General features: G+C 35.5%; 1 protein-coding gene across 1 annotated transcript in view; it reads left to right on the forward strand.

Annotated features, from left to right (window-relative positions):
• LOC118735300 (adenylate kinase isoenzyme 5) overlaps positions 1-20378 on the forward strand; it is a 163203-nt gene that overhangs the window by 131515 nt on the left and 11310 nt on the right. The window contains exons 2-6 of the mRNA XM_036464975.1: positions 3763-4044; positions 4115-4257; positions 17209-17391; positions 17575-18113; positions 18177-18393. Of these exons, the coding sequence (XP_036320868.1) occupies positions 3763-4044; positions 4115-4257; positions 17209-17391; positions 17575-18113; positions 18177-18393 (1364 nt within the window). The remainder of the gene's footprint in view (positions 1-3762; positions 4045-4114; positions 4258-17208; positions 17392-17574; positions 18114-18176; positions 18394-20378) is intronic.

Raw genomic sequence — 20378 nt, forward strand, 5'->3', positions numbered from 1 at the left:
GGAGTTATGATAAAAGACCTCATATCTGAACAATCAGTTGTATGGGGGCTGCAGGTTATAGTGACCCGATCTTAGTTATTTTCGCTGTAAGTCTTCTGTTGATAATGAGTGAAAACAGCGCGAAATTTCATGGTCCTAGCTACATAAATGGATGAATTATAACGAAAAATCTCATATCTGAACAATCAGTTGTATGGGAGCTATAGGTTATAGTTACCCGATCTTTTTAATTTTCACTGTAAGTTTTCTGTTGATAATAAGTGAAAACAGCGCGAAATTTTATGTTCCTAGCTATATAAATGGAGGAGTTATAACGCAAAATTGTATATCTGAACAATCAGTTGTATGGGAGCTATAGGATATAGTGACCCGATCTTTGTAATTTTCACTGTAAGTATTCTGTTGATAATGGGTGCAAGTATTGCAAAATTTCATGTTCGTAGCTGCATAAATGGAGAAGTTATAATGAAAAATCTCATATCTGAACAATCAGTTGTATGGGAGCTATGTATATGTTATAGTGGTCCGATTCTTCCGGTTCCGACAAATGATTAATACATTATATAAATACACCCACCTACCAAATTTGATCCGGATATCTCGAAAACTGAGAGACTAGATTGCATACAAACAGACACACAGACGGACAGACGGACAGACGGACATGGCTAAATCAACTCAGCTCGACGTTCTGATCATATAAGTATACATTTTCATGGGTCTATCTCTTTTTGTTCTGGTACTTACAAACATCGGACCAAAGTTATAATACCATTTCATGCTCATGAAAGGTATAAATATGGAGCTGTTCGAAAAGCCGGATTTCATACTGCATATCTCTGGAAGTGTACAGTACTGGAACTGCATATGGAGATATATGAAATCAATCCCATACTCATGGAGAAAAATGGACTTTTTGAAAAAAAGGCATGGCGAAGTACAAACATACTGACTTTTACTTATTTTTGAATTCTTACTATATATATATATATATTATATATAATATTATAAATCCGAAAGTGAGTTTGTTTGTTTGCTTCGCTTTCACGCCTTAACAACTCAACCGATCATCATGAAATTTTGTATACTGCTGTCATTTAGCCCAACTTAAAATATAGGATAAATTTAATCTCGATTAGACAAGGGGGCGTGGCACCTCCCATACAAACGGAATTTTTCATACCGCATTTCTCAGGAAATATTTTTGGTAGATTACTGGAACTTGGTACGGAGATATATAAAATCATTATCCACTCATGGATGAGGGCTAAATATATTTTGAAAAGGGTTGCCACCTGTTTGAAAAGTCAAATTTAAATTGCTTGTACGCAACCTATCTGAAGAATTAAAATATGGTTGTCTAACGAAATATTGTTAAAAAAACCTTTAGTTTGAAAGTTTTGAATAATTTTTAAGTCTTTCACTGGCAAATCACGTCCATTGGGCCAATCGTAACACATAAGAGTTCGATATACTCAATGGCGCAACAGGTCGTTTTAATCTGACATTCAAGGCACCTTTTCTAACTTGGCGATTATTCGTAATGACTCCAGCGCCATCTGGCAGCCCTTTTTGGCAATAGTATTGCCTTTACCGTTACCAATAAACATTTTGAATATTAGCCAAAGTGGATCATAAATGAGATTTTTAGTAATAACATCACTCCAGCGCCAACTGGCGGATGAAATTTTGAAACTACACTCTCCAGAGAGCCACTCAAAAGTACACAATAAACTTCGTTAAAATCGGTCCGAGCATTTAGAAGGATTTCACTCACCAACACACAGACAGAAGAATTATATATAAACTTTTTTGCGGCGCCATGTCCCCTTTTCAAATAGCCCATTTTTCTCCATGATTATAAGATTGATTTCATATATTGCCGTACCAAGTTCCAGTATTCCACCATGAACACTTCCAGAGATATGCAGTATGAAAAAATCGGTTTGTATGGGAAGTGCCACGCCCCTTAATATATTAAAAATGTTTAGCCTAGCATTCTTGGGACGTCTGAAGCAGGTGTCCGAAATTTCAAAAAAATCGGTTTGGCCGTTCTCGAGCTTTGCGAACACATAAAGAACGGCTTTCAAAATATATATTGTTGTAGAAGATTGGTATGAATCTAAATGGTTTTGAATGTTAATCACAATATGAGTGTCAGAGGAAAGAGGTTTAAAAAGGTTGCCACCTGTTTAAAAATTTAAATTCAAACTATTCAATAATTTAAATGAATTATTAAAATATGGGTGCCAATTGAAATGGTCTTGAAAGGGCTTAATTTCAAAACTACATTTAAGAGGTTTCCACCTGTTTAAAATCTCAAATTGAGTTCAGGGGATAAGTTACTTGAAAGAATATGACAAGTGAGAAGTTTAGGAAAGCTTTAGTTTGAAAATATTGTGAAGATGGTTAAACAAATTTTAAACCTCCTGTTTTTTAATTGAGTTTTCTTGAAATAAATTCTACTCAAGGTATCACGTAGAAATTTCATACACTCAGCGAAGCGGGTGAGGGCGATCTAGTGTGTATATAATTCTTCTGGAGGCATGTTTGTGAGTGAAATCCTAAACGGCTGGAGGGATTTTAACAAAGTTTTGTGTGTTTGTTTGCATAGTTTAGTTTCACAATTTAACCCGCCATTTGGCGCTGGAGTTGAGTTATTACTAAAAATTTTTTTTATGATCCGATTTGGCAAATATTCAAAACATGTGTTGGAAACGGAAAAGGCAGTCCAATTGCAAAAAAAGAGCTGCCAGGTGGTGCTGAGGTCGAGTTATTACTAAAAAATAGCCAAGTGAGAAAAGGTGCCGTGAAGGTCAGATTAAATCGACCTGTTGCACCATTGAGTATATCGAACTCTCGTGTTTTACAATTGGCCCAATGGATGAGATTAGCCAACATTACTATGCATTAAAGCTTCGTTCGGAGGGTGGAGTTGTGCAGTGTTAAATCCTAAATCACCACATGTCGAAATAACTTAAAAGCCAGTTTCATGAAAGCAATTTAATGAAAATTTATTTTTTTACTTGAATTTAATATGGAACCTGACAGAAAAAAATTATTTTTCACTTAAATTGTTTTCATTAAACTGGCTTTTAAGGTATTCCATCTGAAATAAGTTTGTGTATCTACATATATATATAGGATTCCTGTTGAACAATGATACGCACCCATTTTGAAATTGCCACCGACTATAAGATAAAGTTTTTAGGGCAGATTCACTATAGATCCGTATCATTGTTGCCGCCAGAAAACTTCTTAATGGACATAATACTTTCGTTAGGTTATTTAAGGCGGCAAACGACCACCAAACAATAATCTTAGCCGATGAATGTGCCAATAGAAATCGTAAACGTGGACTGTTGGAGAAAATGTTGGACCAAAACGTTTAAACTAAAAATCTAATTTTGGGCGGGATGAAGTTCGCCGGGTGTGCTAGTATACATACATATGTATATTTTTTATTGAAAAATCCGCATCTCAAAAGATTTCCCCATACATATATGCATACATAGTATGCAATAAAGAAAATCCACTTTTTAAAGTTTCATAAATGGTACTTTATTTACATAAAATTAGAAAAGATAACTTATATATACACAAGATGTGCTCAGCGTTCAACAGTAATAAAACTAAAAAAAAAGTTTAATAAAACTAAGTGAATTTTTTCCAAAGTTGTATTATTCTATTGTTTAGATTAAAGATTTTTTAAATATAACTTTTTCCACTTGCATTTATGCAATTTTGTATGTTTCGTTTTAGATGCCAGCGCGGCACAGGATACCGGCGAACCCGGCAGCGATTGGAATCATATACGAAACCAAAACAGTGCCAATGGACGGGTCGGTACGGGAAACATGGTCGCCATAGACATGCAAAATGCTGGAAAAATAAAATTCGATCCACCCAAAGTGCCAGTGATATTTGTTTTAGGCGGCCCAGGTAGTGGCAAAGTGACGCACTGTGACACATTTATGCAGGAGCGCCGCGGTGTGACACACATAAATATGATGGATTTGTTGCAACAGTATGCAATGGGAAACGGTAAGTAAGCAGTACGTGCGTAAATGTTTTATTTTTACTTAACCGTCAAACGATTTGTTCTCCACCAAAGATATGCAGGACTTTTCGCAACTATCCTCAAAAACCGTCACAGAGGTGCTCATGCTGGAAATGAAAATGGCTCCAGCTGCCAAAGCGTACCTAATTTCGGGATTTCCACGCTCAATGCGCGACGTCGTCGAATATTCGGAAAAGGTGAGAAAATGTGTGCGATTAGCTTGCGATCATTGCTTAAAATAACCATTCAACTACATCTTTGCATTTTGAAGACCTCCTTAAACTTGTACATATAAACTAACCTTTACCTAAGCAGACACGCATTTATTACATATATATGTACGTAGCTACTAGCCCACTCATCTAATATGCCAACTCAACATTATCGCTCCGCAACTGTCATCGTCTCTATCTTTATCAGCCGTATTCTAACAAAGTCACAAACTTTAGCTCATTACTGCTGTGATTTCTACTGCGCCTCAAAGCTTGCCGCTGCAAAAAATATGCCGCTACAAAACAAATTTTTAAATTTTTGTGTATTTTTCTAGCACTCAAAATCGAAGTTTTTGTGACACATTTCTCGGCGCACTAGAAATCACAACAGTGATGAGCTAAGTTTTAAGACTCTGTTAGAATAGAGGGGTATAAATCTTTATATACATACATATATGTTTACGTGCGACTGCATATTCGCAGTGAATTCCACAGGTTCTTTACGAAATCGTTAAGAATTTCTTATGAGAGGGTTGACACGACTTCGAAAAGAAATACCTTAACGATTTCGTAAGGTATGGTTTTGACTATATCGAACCGAATTTATCGGTACGAAATATTTTCGCTTTAATCTTTGCGAAATCGTTTAGAAATTTTCTGAGCGAAATCTTTTCGAATATGTATACATATTTACGTATAGTGTCAGTATACAATTTAGTTTTTTTCTAAATTCATACAGGTAAATTTTTATTTGCTATCATATGCATTTACATATAATAAAATTAAGTATATAAAAATTCATTCCCTTTGTGTTCGCTCATTTTGATTGTTTAGCTTTTCTGTCCCTAGCGTCATTAAACATTTTTTTATTGTTTCATCAATTTTAGAATAGTGCATTTTTCTCAATGAAAGAATCTACATGTATAAAGAAAATAATTTTTTATTTGAGAGTTCTACCTTTAGAATAATTACATACCTTTAAGGGCCGGATTCACAGTGCTTAGTTAAACGATTGTTAACTTAACCACCAACAAGAGTTTAACTTTGAATTTATATTCAGAGTCAAACTATGAAAATTCATATCGCCTGAAAATATACAAATTCTAAATATCAATACTTTTCTATTCAAATTTGAAATTCGTTCCACAAAAAAAAATTCTATTTCACAAGAGTTTAACTATGGAGGCATGCTGGTTTAAACGTTTGTTAACTGAGCGTTGTGTCTATCAAAATCAATAGTTGAACTTTTGCCAGTGGTTAACTACGCACTGTGAATTTGGCCCTAATTAGTTAAATAAAATTAAAATCTTTAACAGATTTTTCCAAGAAAATTAGCATTCTAGAGAGTCCTTTATAAAGATAGACTTTAAGGTGGCAAAAATAAAATTTTTCAGGTCTTCTGTCAATTGTTGCTTATCTTACTTTGTTATCTATTGAAAATAAACGATTAGTGGAAATGCCCTCATTAATAGACAAACCTCAGTATATCCAGAAAAAAAACTGTGGTGATGGGTATGGGTATAAAGTTTCCAGAGGTGAAATTTTAGGTAGCACACAATTTCTTACACGTATGGTTGCTTTTCAGCACTAATGAAAGCAACTTGAGAAATATTTGAAAAACAAATTCATATCGTGCATCAATTTCTGAAAAAAATGCAATATAATCTATTCATTCTGATTCTAATACATTTTTTATGAACCACCACTTAATGCTATATTTGATACAAATTAATATTGCTGATTGGAGCGCTATGAGCATTGCCGCTGAATAATAGTTTTACTTAGAAATGATAGTAGTCCTAACCAGTGATCAGCATGCGGTGCCTTTCTCGAGACATCAAGTATACTCGAAAACAATGCGGTGTAAGTATAACCGCCACCGCAAGCAATGCGATATTTGTGTGCATCGCATTTTTTGTCGCGTTCGTGTTTGCGATGACTTGTATGACCAAAGCGTCGTTACTGCATATTGTGGCACCGCATTTTCATGTCGACTTCGGCTATGCGGTGGTATGAGCGGTCGTTTAAACATCGCATTATTTCCGGATATGCTTGGCTGAATACGGTGCACCGCATTATAAGCAGTGTTGCCGCGAATCATTTTTAGTGGTAGCCAGATTCCTTAAAAAAAAGGGCTAAAAAAGAGCTAAAAAAAGTCGTTGTGGCTAAAAATGGTAGCTAAATTTTTTTACTTACATGTTCATATATAAGTATATGCGCAAACATTTTCAATAGGAAATGGTACAGAAAAACAATGAACTCTGAAAAAAAGCGAATATTTTATCCAACCAAAAACCTTTTTGTATAAAAGGGGAAATATACGATACCAGCTTGCTGGCTCCATCAAGTAATTCTACCATCAGGCTCGAAGCATATAACATGCCAGCATACTGGTACAATATTTATTTCTTTACCAATGAGGTCGAGGAAGGATCCAAATGATTAGAGCCGAAATTTCATAATTTTTTTACCATTTTGTTAAACATTGTTTTTTTTTTGTTAATTCACAACTGCAATATCGTGAACTTAATCTTCCACAAACACGGCTTTGACTCATATAGTGCACGAAATTTCCGCCAAAATACTTTTTACTTAGAAAATTGAGCTGATTTCACCACTGACGACACCAACATGCTGGTACAATCATACAATTTTCAAATAGTTTTTGTAGTCGCACCAGCAGCTGGTACAATCACACCACAAGAACATACACGATCAATCGACTTGATGGACCATTTAAAAAATTAAGCATAGGGCCGTAAACTTATCTATTTCAAACTATAGTTAAATCGTTAATAGATAAGTTAATAGCCCTAACACTTTTACAGTACGTACATATGTATAAAAACGTAAGGAACATAATTTTACATATATGTTATATCAGTCTTTCTTAGTTTAAATTAAGCAAATATAGAACTTTTTCATACCACGTATGAATAAATTCTCCAAAGGGTTAAAAAAAGGGCTAGGGGCAATTTTAAATTTATGTGGCCAAAAAAAGTATGTGGTAGCTAAATCTAGCCACCAAAGGGCTAAAAGGGCAACACTGATTATAAGAGCATTTTATCGCTACAGTTGCCTACAGAGTTTGTATGTATGCATGTTACAAAAAAATTAATAAATATGAACAATTAGTCAAATTTAAATACACAAAAAATGTAATATGTATTTTCTTTTAATTCAATTCATTTTTATTTCACTTACACTCGTATAATGCGGTGCACCGCATTCAAACAAGCATATCCGCAAGTAATGCGATGTTTGCGTTGTTTAAACGACCGCTCATACCACCGCATAGCCGAAGCCGACATGAAAATGCGGTGCCATAATATGCAGTAACGACGCTTTGATCGAGCACAAAACACTCAAACACGTCATTATTTGAGCTTGCGGTGATTGCGGTGGCGTTCATTACTAAGTATTATTGAGTTTGAGTGGTACAGTAAATAAATGTCGCTGCGGTGTATTCGAAAATGCGATACACCGCAACTGGTCTCTGGTCCCAACCATCAGAATTGCTAAAATATGTCCATATTTTTGTTATGGGACAAAAGTTTATCAATGATTTTTGGCTTCAAGCAGCGTCTGCGCCAGTGTTGCCGCGAAGCATTTTTAATGGTAGCCAAATTCCTTTAAAAAAAGTGCTAAAAAAGAGCTAAAAAAAGTCGTTGTGGATAAAAATGGTAGCTAAAATTGTTTACTTACATAATCGTATATAAGTATACACGCAAACATTTTCAATAAGTAATGGTATAGAAAAACAATGAACCCTGGAAAAAAGCTAATATTTTATCCAAGCAAAAACCTTTTCGTATAAAAAGGGAAATATACGACACCAGCTTGCTGGATCGATCAAGTGATTGTACCATCAAGCTCGAAGCATATAACTTACCAGCATGCTGGTACAATATTTATTTATTTAAAAATTAGGTCGAGGAAAGATCGAAATGATTTGAGCCGAAATTTCATAATTTTTCTACCATTTTGTTAAACATTGTTTTTTTTTTTTAATTCACAACTGCAATATCGTGAACTTAATATTCCACAAACACGGCTTTGAAATTTGCGCCAAATTATTTTTTAATTAGAAAATTTAGCTAATTTCACCACTCACGACACCAGCACGCTGGTACAATCATAAAATTTTCAAATAGTTTTTGAAGTCGCACCAGCAGCTGGTACAATCGCACCACAAGAACATACAAGGTCAATCGACTTCATGGGCCATTTAACTAATGAAGCATATTAGGGGCCAGTTTTTCAGTGCACGGCCGTAGTTCAAACTAAGTTTAAACGCCCGATCTGGTTGGTTTAAACTAAGATCAGCCAATCAAGTGTCAGCCAGCTGTTCAATTTAAATCCAGTTTACTTAATCTGAGTTTAAACTGGCACTGAAAAACTGGCCGTAAGGGGGGTAAACTTATCTATTTTAAACTATAGTTAAATCGTTAATAGATAAGTTAAAAAACAGCCCTAACACTTATACAGTATGTATGTATAAAAACGTAAGGAACATACAATACATATATGTCAGTCTAGTTTAAAAATTCATCTCTTACATATGTGCAAAAAAAATAGATCAAATTAAGCATATACAACTTTTCCATGCCCAGTATGAATAAATTCTCCAAGGGGCTAAAAAAAGGGCTAGGGGCAATTTTAAATTTATGTGGCCAAAAAAAGTATTTGGAAGCTAAATCTAGCCACCAAAGGGCTAAAACGGCAACACTGATCTGCGCTCTCAAATTATTTGCCCTGCTTTGCTAAATTTCCCTTCCGACTCAAAAGATGAGGCAGGTACCGCCAGATTTTACTCTTACTGAATAATTATGTATGAGGAAAAACTATCGATAGTGCTTACAAAACCATCGATGTTTTCGATAGCCAAAAACCATCGATACTATAGATAGTGCCATCGATAGTTTTGCAGCTCTAAAAGAAGACACAGTTGAACAATGAAGCTATTACTGTGGTAGTAGCAGCGCAGGCACATTTGGAAAATTATGCCGATAAGCCAGATCGGAACGTAAGTCTGCCTTGTTGAAGCATTATTATTATTGCATTATAAAAGTATAATTAAATTAAATTCTGCTTAATAAAAATGTAGTAAATTCTTTATACTCGTGTGGCGTTATTAACGATGTGCTCCAAACATTTGGTGAACTTTCGGAAGAGTCGATAAACCGCAAATATGCCAAATGGTAGGCAGCTTGTATGCACAATTACCAGCCGACGAAAGTGGTAAATTGAGTGCTAGTGGTGGCGCTGGAGCTAATGCCTCAGGCGATGGTAAAGCCCTCCACCCACTTTAAATGAGGTTCTTAATAATCCGAGCAAATTGCCAAGTCCTCCAGTAAATGAAGAAAAACCTGATGGTTTTGAGTCATACGTGCCTCGAGCACAGCCTAATCGAATATGTATATATATATATATATATATTAGGCTGTGTCATTTTTGAGCAACTTTTTTTTTCAACTAAAAAACAGGCTAAAAATTTTCAAAAAGGTGAAAAAATGAGCCTCTAAAAATTTGAGCTCTTAATATTATCATTAAGTGGTTCCTGTTCCTAACTTTCCATTTCACATAAAAATAACATGGGAAAAAAATGTTTCATTTTTCTTATTTTTGTAGCTTGACATATAAGCATTGTAAAAATGAACTGAAAAATTATTTTGGTAGGAAATTGAACGCTCTACAAAAAAGTTCAAATTAATTTTTTTTGCAGAGTGTGCCGTTCTGAAGATATTCAAACTTAAAGTTGCAAATGTATGAAATTATGATTTTTATTTTATCAAACTGATACTGATGACTTTTTTATGTCTTAAAAATTATTTTTAATCAGAAAACTGGTTTTTGTGCTCTTATATTTTTATAAAGCTAAAATAAAAAAAATACGTCTTAGATATTATTTTATTATTTGATTAACTCTTAAACAAAAGTAATTATGAACTAGGTTCAGTAAAATTATTATTTTATAGATTACAAAAAAACTTTTCAACAACTAGAATACATAAATAAGACTTAAAAAAAGTCATCAGTATTAGTTTGATAAAATAAAAATCATAATTTCATACATTTGCAACTTTAAGTTTGAATATCTTCAGAACGGCTCACTCTGTAAAAAAAATTAATTTGAACTTTCTTGTAGAGCGTTCAATTTCCTACCAAAATAATTTTTCAGTTCATTTTTACAATGCTTATATGTCAAGCTACAAAAATAAGAAAAACGAAACATTTTTGTTATTTATATGTGAAATGGAAAGTTAGGAACAGGCACCACTTAATGCTAATATTAAGAGCTCAAATTTTTAGAGGTTCTTTTTTTCACCAAAGTTTAAGCCTGTTTTTTAGTTGAAAAAAAAATTTGCTCAAAAATGGCTGCCTAATATATATATATATATATATATTTATATTATGATGATGTAAAAGCAGCTATAGATAATCTTCAGAAATATTTAACACTAACTATTTGTTTGGGTTTTTCAGCTCATTAATGCTGCACCCAGGGTTGCATTTGCCGTCTATGAAAATATTTTAGGAAGCGTTCCAAAACTAGCTCCGAGCAACTAAAAGTTGGCCAGGTTTAACTGAAATAGTTCTTTATTAAATATTTATTCTTCTCATTTAGTAAAAAAAAAACAATATTTTTCAGAACAATATTTATGTATGAAATGAAGTAAATAAAAAACTACGAAAGCATATCTTGAATATTTTGTCACAGAGCCATTATTAAATACATATGTATACAGAATTAATACGTTAATAATATGTATTTGTTACTCGTCTGATATATACTACAATTTATTTAGATGCACATTTTAACTAAATGTTATATCGTCGCCTGGATAAAAGATTGTCGCATGTTACTTTCGGCAGGTTTTAGGAAATCACGACATGAGTTTTAACCCTAGAACACACACCCAGAAAATACCACGTAAACACACACCCGGGATACGTTTGTACCCGGGACCTTATTTTGCGGTTTTTTTTAATGCTTATTCAACCGATTTCTATGATTTTTTTTGAAATGTATATTTTAATATATAACAAGTATTTTGTCTTTTGTTTCATTCGAATATTCCTACTGGTTCCAGCGATATGGGCAAATAAAGTCAGGACATGCAACAGTGGATTTTTGTTTTTGTTGTTGTCCTGATAAATGCAAAACAAAATAATATAATTTATAATAATATACTTCTAGAGTAACAACGAATACACATTTTGGTTTTTATTTCATTGAAATATTCTACCTGGTTCAAAAGATATGTGCAAAAAGGTCGCGCAAGGTATGGGTACGTAGGTAGCAAATACACTGGTATAACTGGTTTTTGTATTTTATATGCAGCTGCAAGGGTTGTTTTCACACGAGGTGTTGTTATAAATGCTGCCTGTTGATATTTTCATTATTGTTTTGGTGCTCAAAAGTGTAGGAAGTGAAAATATAAGTGAAAATAAATATAACTGAAACTATAAATAACTGGATACGAAATGACTTCAAGAAGAAACGCATATTTATCAAATGCAGCATATAGAAGGTAAAAAATGTAAAATAAGCAACAATGTAAACATATACTAATTTTTTTTATTATGCAGGCTAACTGAGGAACAGCGAGAATCATATATACAATCTTTATTTGATGAAATTTGTGACGATGACGCTCCCTATGACTTTGACTCAGAAGATGAAGAAGAAATTCAAATCAATGACATTGAAATTGCTGATGACGATGCTGAAGTTTCGCAAAGTGCCGCAGAAGTATTACCTGATTATGCGGACTATGAGGATGATGAAGAAGAAGAAGTAGAAGAAAATAATGAATTACCTGCTAGTGCCGAAAAATTTGTTGCACGTGATGGTACTGAGTGGATGAAAGAACCAAATGTAAGTCGTCAGGTACTCAGACAAAATATTATAAGAGAACGTTCTGGACCAGCTAGATGCACTGAAATGTTGCCAATAGAGCAAACATTCAAATGTTTCATGAACGTTGAAATGGCTGATATAATTATGCGCCACACAAATAAGTTAGCAAAAGAAACTTATAATGCTTACAACAATGCGCATCCAAACATAACTCCTAAGTCATGGACGCCTGTGTCAATAACAGAGCTGTATGCATTTTTTGGCATACTTATTATGACTGGTGCGAACCATAGCAATGGAGAACATGTTCGAGATTTATGGAGCGTCAAAAACTATCCTTTATATCGCGCCACAATGGGAGTCAACCGTTTCTGTTCGATATTGCGGTTCCTAAGATTTGACGATAAAAACACTCGTGCAACACGCTTACTAACTGATAAAGCAGCACCGATCAGTGAGTTGTGGACGATGATGAACAATAATCTTGCTGCACATTACAAGCCCAGCTCATGCTTGACGATTGATGAACAATTATTTCCTTACCGTGGACGCACACGGTTTACGCAGTACATACCGTCAAAACCTGCTAAATATGGTATCAAGGTTTGGTGGATTTGCGATGCCACAAATGCATATCCACTGCATGGACAAATATATACTGGCCAAGCAGAAACTGGTAGGGAAACGAACCAAGGCGAACGAGTGGTGAAGGATTTGTCTGCCAAATACCAAGGAAGTGGCCGAAACATTACAATGGACAATTTGTTTACGACCTTGCCAGTTGCAGAACTGCTTCTCACCTGGAAACTCACGATCGTTGGAACTTTGCGCAAAAACAAATCATATATTCCTCAAGAAATGAAGCAGAACAAAAACAGGACAATTGGTTCAACGACATTTGGCTTCAAAAATAATGTGACAATGTGCTCTTATGTTCCCAAAAAAAATAAAGCTGTAATTTTGCTTTCGACCATGCATAATTATGCTGAAATAGCTGACAGTGGGAAACCTGAAATAATTGAATATTATAATCGTACCAAAGGTGGTGTTGATCGAATGGACCAAATGTTTGCGGAATATCCAACACAAAGACAAACAAAACGATGGCCACTAGCGATGTTCTTCAACATGTTGGACATTACAGCTCTTGCAGCCTACATTGTCTACGATTTGAATAACCCTATGTTGCCTTGGAGAACAAACAACAAGCGTAAGCAGATCCTGCGCAGCTTGGCTGAAGCATTGTGTATGCCCATTATTGAAGCCAGAGCCATAAATCGTCAAGTGGCGCGAAATTTTTCGACTAAAATTGCTATTGAAGCATATTTCAACCGACCGGTGGAATCAATGGTGTCAACAGCAGCATCAACATCTGCCGCAGCGCGCACGCCAAAACCTGTGTCCGGATCTTGCTATTTATGTTACGCACAAGAGGAAAAACGCCGTAGAAAAACCAGAAAGCTGTGCGACAAATGTAAGAAGCCAATGTGTCTTGAACATTCGGTCACATCAACAAATTGCTCTATTTGCCATGATTTTCCTTAGATATAAGATGCATTTTTATAATTTTTATAATAAAAGTCAATAATATAATGTGTGAAATGAATATTTTTAATTTTTCAAATAAAAAAATAATATAAAAAATGTTTTTTTTTTTTATTATTATGAGGATTTTTACTATTGGGGTACAAACGTATCCCGGGTGTGTGTTTACGTATATAATGTGTTTGGAAGGCTGTAGCTCCTGAACCAATGGTCCGATCTGGTTCAAATTTTGAATTTGAAATCAAAACTAAATAATCTTCCTAGATCCGGTATAGAGGTATAGCGGTTCAAAAGTTACAACACTTCAAAGTTGAAAGTGGATAGATTTGTACCCGGGTGTGTGTTCTAGGGTTAAATGCAATTTATCAAAACCACGACTACAGATTTTGTCTGAGAATGCTTCTAGTTCACGAATTTCTTAAATTATCTTTGTTTTAGTTCAGTGTTAACCATTTATGAGGTTTGGAGGATTTTCTTTAATAGCATTTTTTATTATGCGACATTTGTCACCAATTTTGACTGTGACTGCACTGTGACTGATATACGCCAAAAAGGGATACAATCTTTCACTAAATTAACAATACTTTTTACTCAATCAGCCTTATCGTGAGTTAACCATGAACCGCCTGTAGTGAATACACGGATTCGAAAAGTGACCCGATTCGGGAAAATAAAACTCGTGATAGGGCTGAATATCTCGGAAATTAAAGAAGATTTTCAAAAACAGATGACGCTATTTGAAGGATCTTAATTAGTTTAGTACGACTGCGTTCTTAACTTAATTTGTACCAATCTACCAAAAAAATGTTAGCCAATAACTCGGAAACTAAAGGAGATATCCAAAAACTGTTAACAAAAATGGCACTTACGACAATTTTTCTTCCAAGCGACGATATTTGAATGTTACTCGCATAATTTTGAACCTGTGTGCAAATTTTCGGGAAAAAAGTTAAGAAGTATATTCATATGCTGAAGAGATATGTTCGCAGATTTACAATTTATTTAAAGTATATCTATCAGCCTTATCGCCAATTCCATGTAAATAAATCGCTCATATAACTTAATTTGTGCATTTAATATATTTCACAATTAACTTAAATACTAATTTACAAATATTTGTGCAACCAATTCGACATAGTAAATAAAAAAAATTGGTATTAATAAAATAAGTGCTTAATACATTTATTTTTCAGTTAAACATGAGATGTTCAAGCGCACTGCAATATTAGCCCTGTTCGCGTACGCACTATCCAGTAAATCCAGTACTAATTTTACGTACGCAAAAACTTTCAAGAAACTAGCAAAAGAGGGGAAATTGAGAGAGCAAAAATGACAGCTGAACTTGCAAGTTTTACTGGATTTTTACTGGATAAATTTTTACTAGCAACTATTTGCTAGTAAGAAAAACAGCTGATGGCATGATGCTTATTGTAAATCACATTAAGAAAATAATTGTTTGTGTTGCTTTTAGAGCTGCAATTGACAAAATAAACCTATTTAAATATATAATAAGATGGAAAAAATTAGTTTTCGAAGCAAATTGCATCGGAAATTAACAAATTAATCAGCTGTTCATAAAACTAGCAACTTCTTGCTGGTTTTGCGTTTTCGTACTTACTTGCATATTTCACTCATTGGGAGTAAATATTGGCTTACTCTCCGAAATTTGGTTACTGGCAAGTTACTGGATATTTTTTGCTGGCGAATACGAAAACACAACTATAATTGCCGAAAAACCGTTGCCGTAGCTCTGTCTATTTACTGGATATACTGAGTGAAAAACTGATTAAGTTGCCAAATTTATTCTTTATTTTGATTAACTAGCATTTCCAATGACCTTTGATTATTTAAACAAATAAAGATGGAAAGATTTTATAGATATATACGATTTTATAGCCAACTAAATTAAAATTTTTAGAGTGCTGAAAACTTTTCGCTGTATCTCTTTTATTAACAACATAAGTTCATTCATATGCCAGCTGTTCGGTAGTTTCACCAGTGGAGTCCATTCCCTGTAGGGAAAATCCCTAGTTCTGAACTGGTGCGCTTCTAGTACATTTAGACCCAGTACTGGTTCGCGATAAATCTCTTTTGCATGCAAGCAACTGGCGAATTTAACATGGCGATGTCCTAGGAAGTGTCAATTGCCCCCCCGCTGCATCCCTTTTTCGTAAGTTCCGAACTAGTCCGAAATTCTATAGTTCCGAACCAGTTCTAAAATCGACAGACGAAAGAAAAAAGTATCATGATTTTTTCAATCTTTTTGGTTCTTCCGTGTGTGCGATTTTAAATTGTTTTGGATGAAATATGTTTTCAATTTGAAATTAAATTTGTTTGAATGATTGTAAGAAATGTACGTTTACATACCTTTAGCTGTAGCTGAGTTTGCAGAGGTGCTCGCTGTTATTTCTTAGATTCCAGACTGTCCCAAGATGTTGCAATGTTAACACAAATTTTAGTTTTGTATTACCAAGCTATGAAAAAGCATCTTCGAAGCACCGAATAGAAGCGTATTTGAACGAAAAAGCCGCCGAACACATATCTATGTAAAGTAAACAAGCCACCCGCTGCATTCCTTATTCGAAAGTTCCAAACTTGTTCTAAATTCGACAAATAAGATCTAGTTCGTTCTGCATCCCTTTTTCTATAGTTCCGAACCATTTCTAAATTCGTCACTTTAGATATCGATTTCTAGTGAAAAAAACTGAAAAAATTAGTATTTTAAAAGCACCACTTTTCGCCGATTTTGGTCTGGTGGGGATCTAGTTCGTATCGGACTAGTTCCTTTTTGGCTATAAAGACCTAGTACGGAACTAGAAATTTGATTCACTAGTCCGCGGTTTCCCTACAGGGTCGATGACGGAATTTGATGCTCCAATTGCGTAAAAATTAGCACTTGGTTTCCCGGATTAATGGCTGTAATAATCTGTAATCGTATGGCAAAGCCCTCATCTTCCTTATATTTTTTCACTTTTTGGGTAGCATCTTCAATTTCGGTATTTAAAATAGAATTGAACACTTTTGCTGCTTGTCTTTTAAGGCCTTTATTCTACTTTCTCTTCGTTATTTTAATTTCACTTCACTATCACTCAATGCGTTCAAAATTTTTTTTACCTTTTCCTCTTTAGGAAACAGTTGCGAGTTCGTTAAGCCAGAGCGAAAGACTTTCGACTTTATTCAGAATAAGTTTGGCAGTTTTAAATCGATTCTAAATATTTTATCACTTCATTATTAAATTGCAAAAAAATATATCCCCAGAGTTATCAGTCTCCAAAGCTTAGCTCGAGATAAGCCTCTTATGCAAAGTAAAGCGTAGGTAAAAGATTTCCCAATTGAAGATAGACGACTAATAAAAATGTAAATGCTTATCATACCAGGGCTTCAACTCTACGTTACCTTCGCAACTGCGAATTTCAATGCTTTACGTAGTATATTTTCGTAATCTTTACAATTGGCTACACACACATTTGCATACATGCATACATACCGGTCAAACATAATTAGTACCAACATTAAATTTTTTGCAGATTCAAGTCGTAAATGGAGTAATTTTGATATCCTGGCGCCAGTCGGTTCTGCAAAAGCAAATTGATTATGGCGCGAAATTAGGTCATGTCGTACTCTCCTTAGCCAAAATGGAATTAGAAAATTTCTTTAAAAATGTGATGCCTGTTGCAGATTACTTCGATCAAAGTGATATGCTAATAGCTGTAAGTATTGACTGGCAGATATGTGTACCGAATGGAAATTGATAAGCCGAATACTGCAATAAATTCTAGCAAACATATTAAAACACATAGTTTGCGAAACAAAGTACTTCGGCTTGCGATTTTCGAGCCGTTACGTGTAATCATTACTGACATTTCGAGGTTATATTGTTCCACTTCTTCCAGGTGAATGGTGAGCGTGCACCTGCCGAAGTATACAAGGACTTTCGCACTGCTGTACTCGACATATTGAGCACGCTTGAAAATGAAGAGGCCATGCTAAATGGAGTTACAGGTATGGGCAGAGGGATAAATGATATACCCGGCAGTATTGTTAGCGTAGACACCGCACCTAGTCAAGCCGCGAATATTACAGACATTTCGAATGCCAACGCAAACAAAACTGTCTTTTCTGCTGCCAACACCAACCACGACAACAATAGAAACTTCTATAATAACAATGGGGGCGATCCGAGCGTAGCGAATGCTGTGGGCGCACACATTGTATCGAGTGCCATTGCTGCTGCCGCGACTGCAGGAATGAAAGATGCCGAAGTCATCACCATACAGACCGAACCGGTGGCCACCAATAACGCTGCAACAAGCATGGACCTCAAGATGGACAATATACCATCAGTTATTTGGATTATCGGTGGACCAGGTAGCAATAAGGCAACACTTTGTATGAAGGCTGTAAGCTTGAATCCTGGTTGGGGACACATAAGGTGAGGCCAAGCGATGTTGAGTGCTTAGGAAATACAGTTTTACATGTTTATACTTTTTGATAGCATGGGACGATTATTGCGCACCATAACCGATTCGGCCCCACGTGCCAACACAGAGAACTATACTGTCAAAGAAGCGCTATCGGCTGGTGAAATGGTGCCGGAGAAGGCGATTAGCAACATTCTCGAAGCGAATATTCGACAAATGTTGGATCGCAAGGGCATACTCATCGACGGTTATCCGCGAAATTTGCAACAAGTCAAACATTTTGAAAACAAGGTGGGTAAAAGGAAGATAAGGATGCATCCAAATATTGCTACAATCTTGCAAATTTTTTTATCAAGAATGATAGAATACAAAATTGCGCATTCCCGGCGGCGATGATATCTCTCAAGTAGAAATAAACAAAGCCGCCATCATAAGACCTATATTAAACTACGGCGCACTAGTCTGATGGCCGGTATTAAGCAAATATGTAGTATTATGTAAATAAACTAGGTAGCTTACAAAGAGCAGTGAGGGCAGGAATAACGGGCACACTTAGGTCCTGCCTGAGAGTAGCGTTAAAAACAATCTTACTCTTGATCCCTAATGATCTCAACCTATGGGGAACACGCCAATTCCGACACGGGATGATTATCAACGAAATACAATCACGATAAAAGACCGACTATATAGTATCTAACCTCCTTCAAAAACATGCAAGTGACAACCCCATCCTGAAGAGAGTAAAAGAGGGGCACAGTGGCTGATAGAGAAGTAATCTCTCTCTACACCGACGGATCAAAGATGAACTGCAGTGTGTGGGCAGTTGTATACTCCGAGGAACTCGGCGTCTCCCTTATCTCCATCTGGGGAATGGGCCAAGCATCTTCCAAACGGAAGTCTTAGGCATGCTTGAAGCTTGTATGATTGTAGGAGAAGGCATCGGCAGAAATAAGTAAGCAACAATATGCTCTGACAGCCAAGCAGCTCTGTGAGCACTAGCATAACCGATCACCAAATCCCAGATAGTCCAGAAGTGTAAAACGGAATTATGCACAGTGTCTGCGTCAATAAGCGTCTTTATTGTCTGTGTGTGAACATTGAAAGTAATGAGAAAGCCGATGAATTGGCGAAGGCGAGAGCCTACTTGGAAGTATCCGAGGGTGTTGCACTGTGATGCCCTCTCGGTTTGCTTTTTCTTGGAGAAGAAGGTGGTCGGACATTCTGAGCTAGGGAACCCTGGCCTGACTATAACAGGACTTCTAGACCTGCTTAACAGACCACTACAGGCCACTGGGCCATAGGTAAACGTGCAGAGAGAATTGGATTCTCATATGTAGAGCTTGCCGCGGCTGGACTGGCAATAAGAAGGTGGACGGACATAACAGGACGAATACACTAGACCTGCTTAATAGACCACTACGGGCCACTGGGCAAACATGCAGAGAGAATGGGGCTCCGAATATAGAGCTTGTCGCAGCTGTGAAATGGAGGCTACCCTCCTCAGCATCTACTTTGTGAATACCGATTTTAGGCTTAAAGCACTAGGAAGACACATACAAACAAAACTAGCAGCTATATCAGGAACTACTATATGTGAAACCGGGGAGTGCATTAAAATGGAGCAAAACGCGCTTATTGTATAGTAGTAGTACTAGGGATGGGTACATTCGATATTCGAAGCTTCGATATTCGATTTTTAATCGAATTTTAGTTCCAAAATGACGAATTTTTGAAATCGAACATTGTGTTGCTAAAATTCAGATAAAATCGAATTTTTCTAGAAAAAATCGAGTTTCATCATTTTTTGTAAAAAACTAGTTTTTTTGTTGATTTTTTATTTTAAATGTTTAGAGGCTTTTACGTTGGTGGCATGAATCTTTTGCCTGAGAAGTCCCCTAGTAAAATTTTCCGGAGAATAATTTTCTAGAACATATCAATCCTCGAATGACCTTCCAAATTTGCTTTTTGCGGGATTTCTTGAAGTAAGGGTCAAAATGACCCTTTTAGGCGGGAGTTAATGGGTTCAAATGTTCTACAAAAATATTTCCCATGAAATTTTATTATATATGTCTTAACCTTTAATTTCGCTCAGACATTTATTTTAACTATTTCTTAGACTTTTTTGAAAACTACTTAGGCTGAGACATGAAAACTTTAGTAGGCCATGAAACAAAATACGAGCTATCTTTTGCAAATCCACCGAGTTTATTATTACTGGATGGGTATACTTTCAGAAAATGTTACCAAAGTCCGGGCTGGTTTCGGCTGTCCCACAG

This window comes from Rhagoletis pomonella, unplaced genomic scaffold, assembly GCF_013731165.1.
Source record: "Rhagoletis pomonella isolate Grant_MI unplaced genomic scaffold, Rhpom_1.0 Rhpom_scaffold_00003, whole genome shotgun sequence".
Classification (NCBI taxonomy): Eukaryota; Metazoa; Arthropoda; class Insecta; order Diptera; family Tephritidae; genus Rhagoletis; species Rhagoletis pomonella.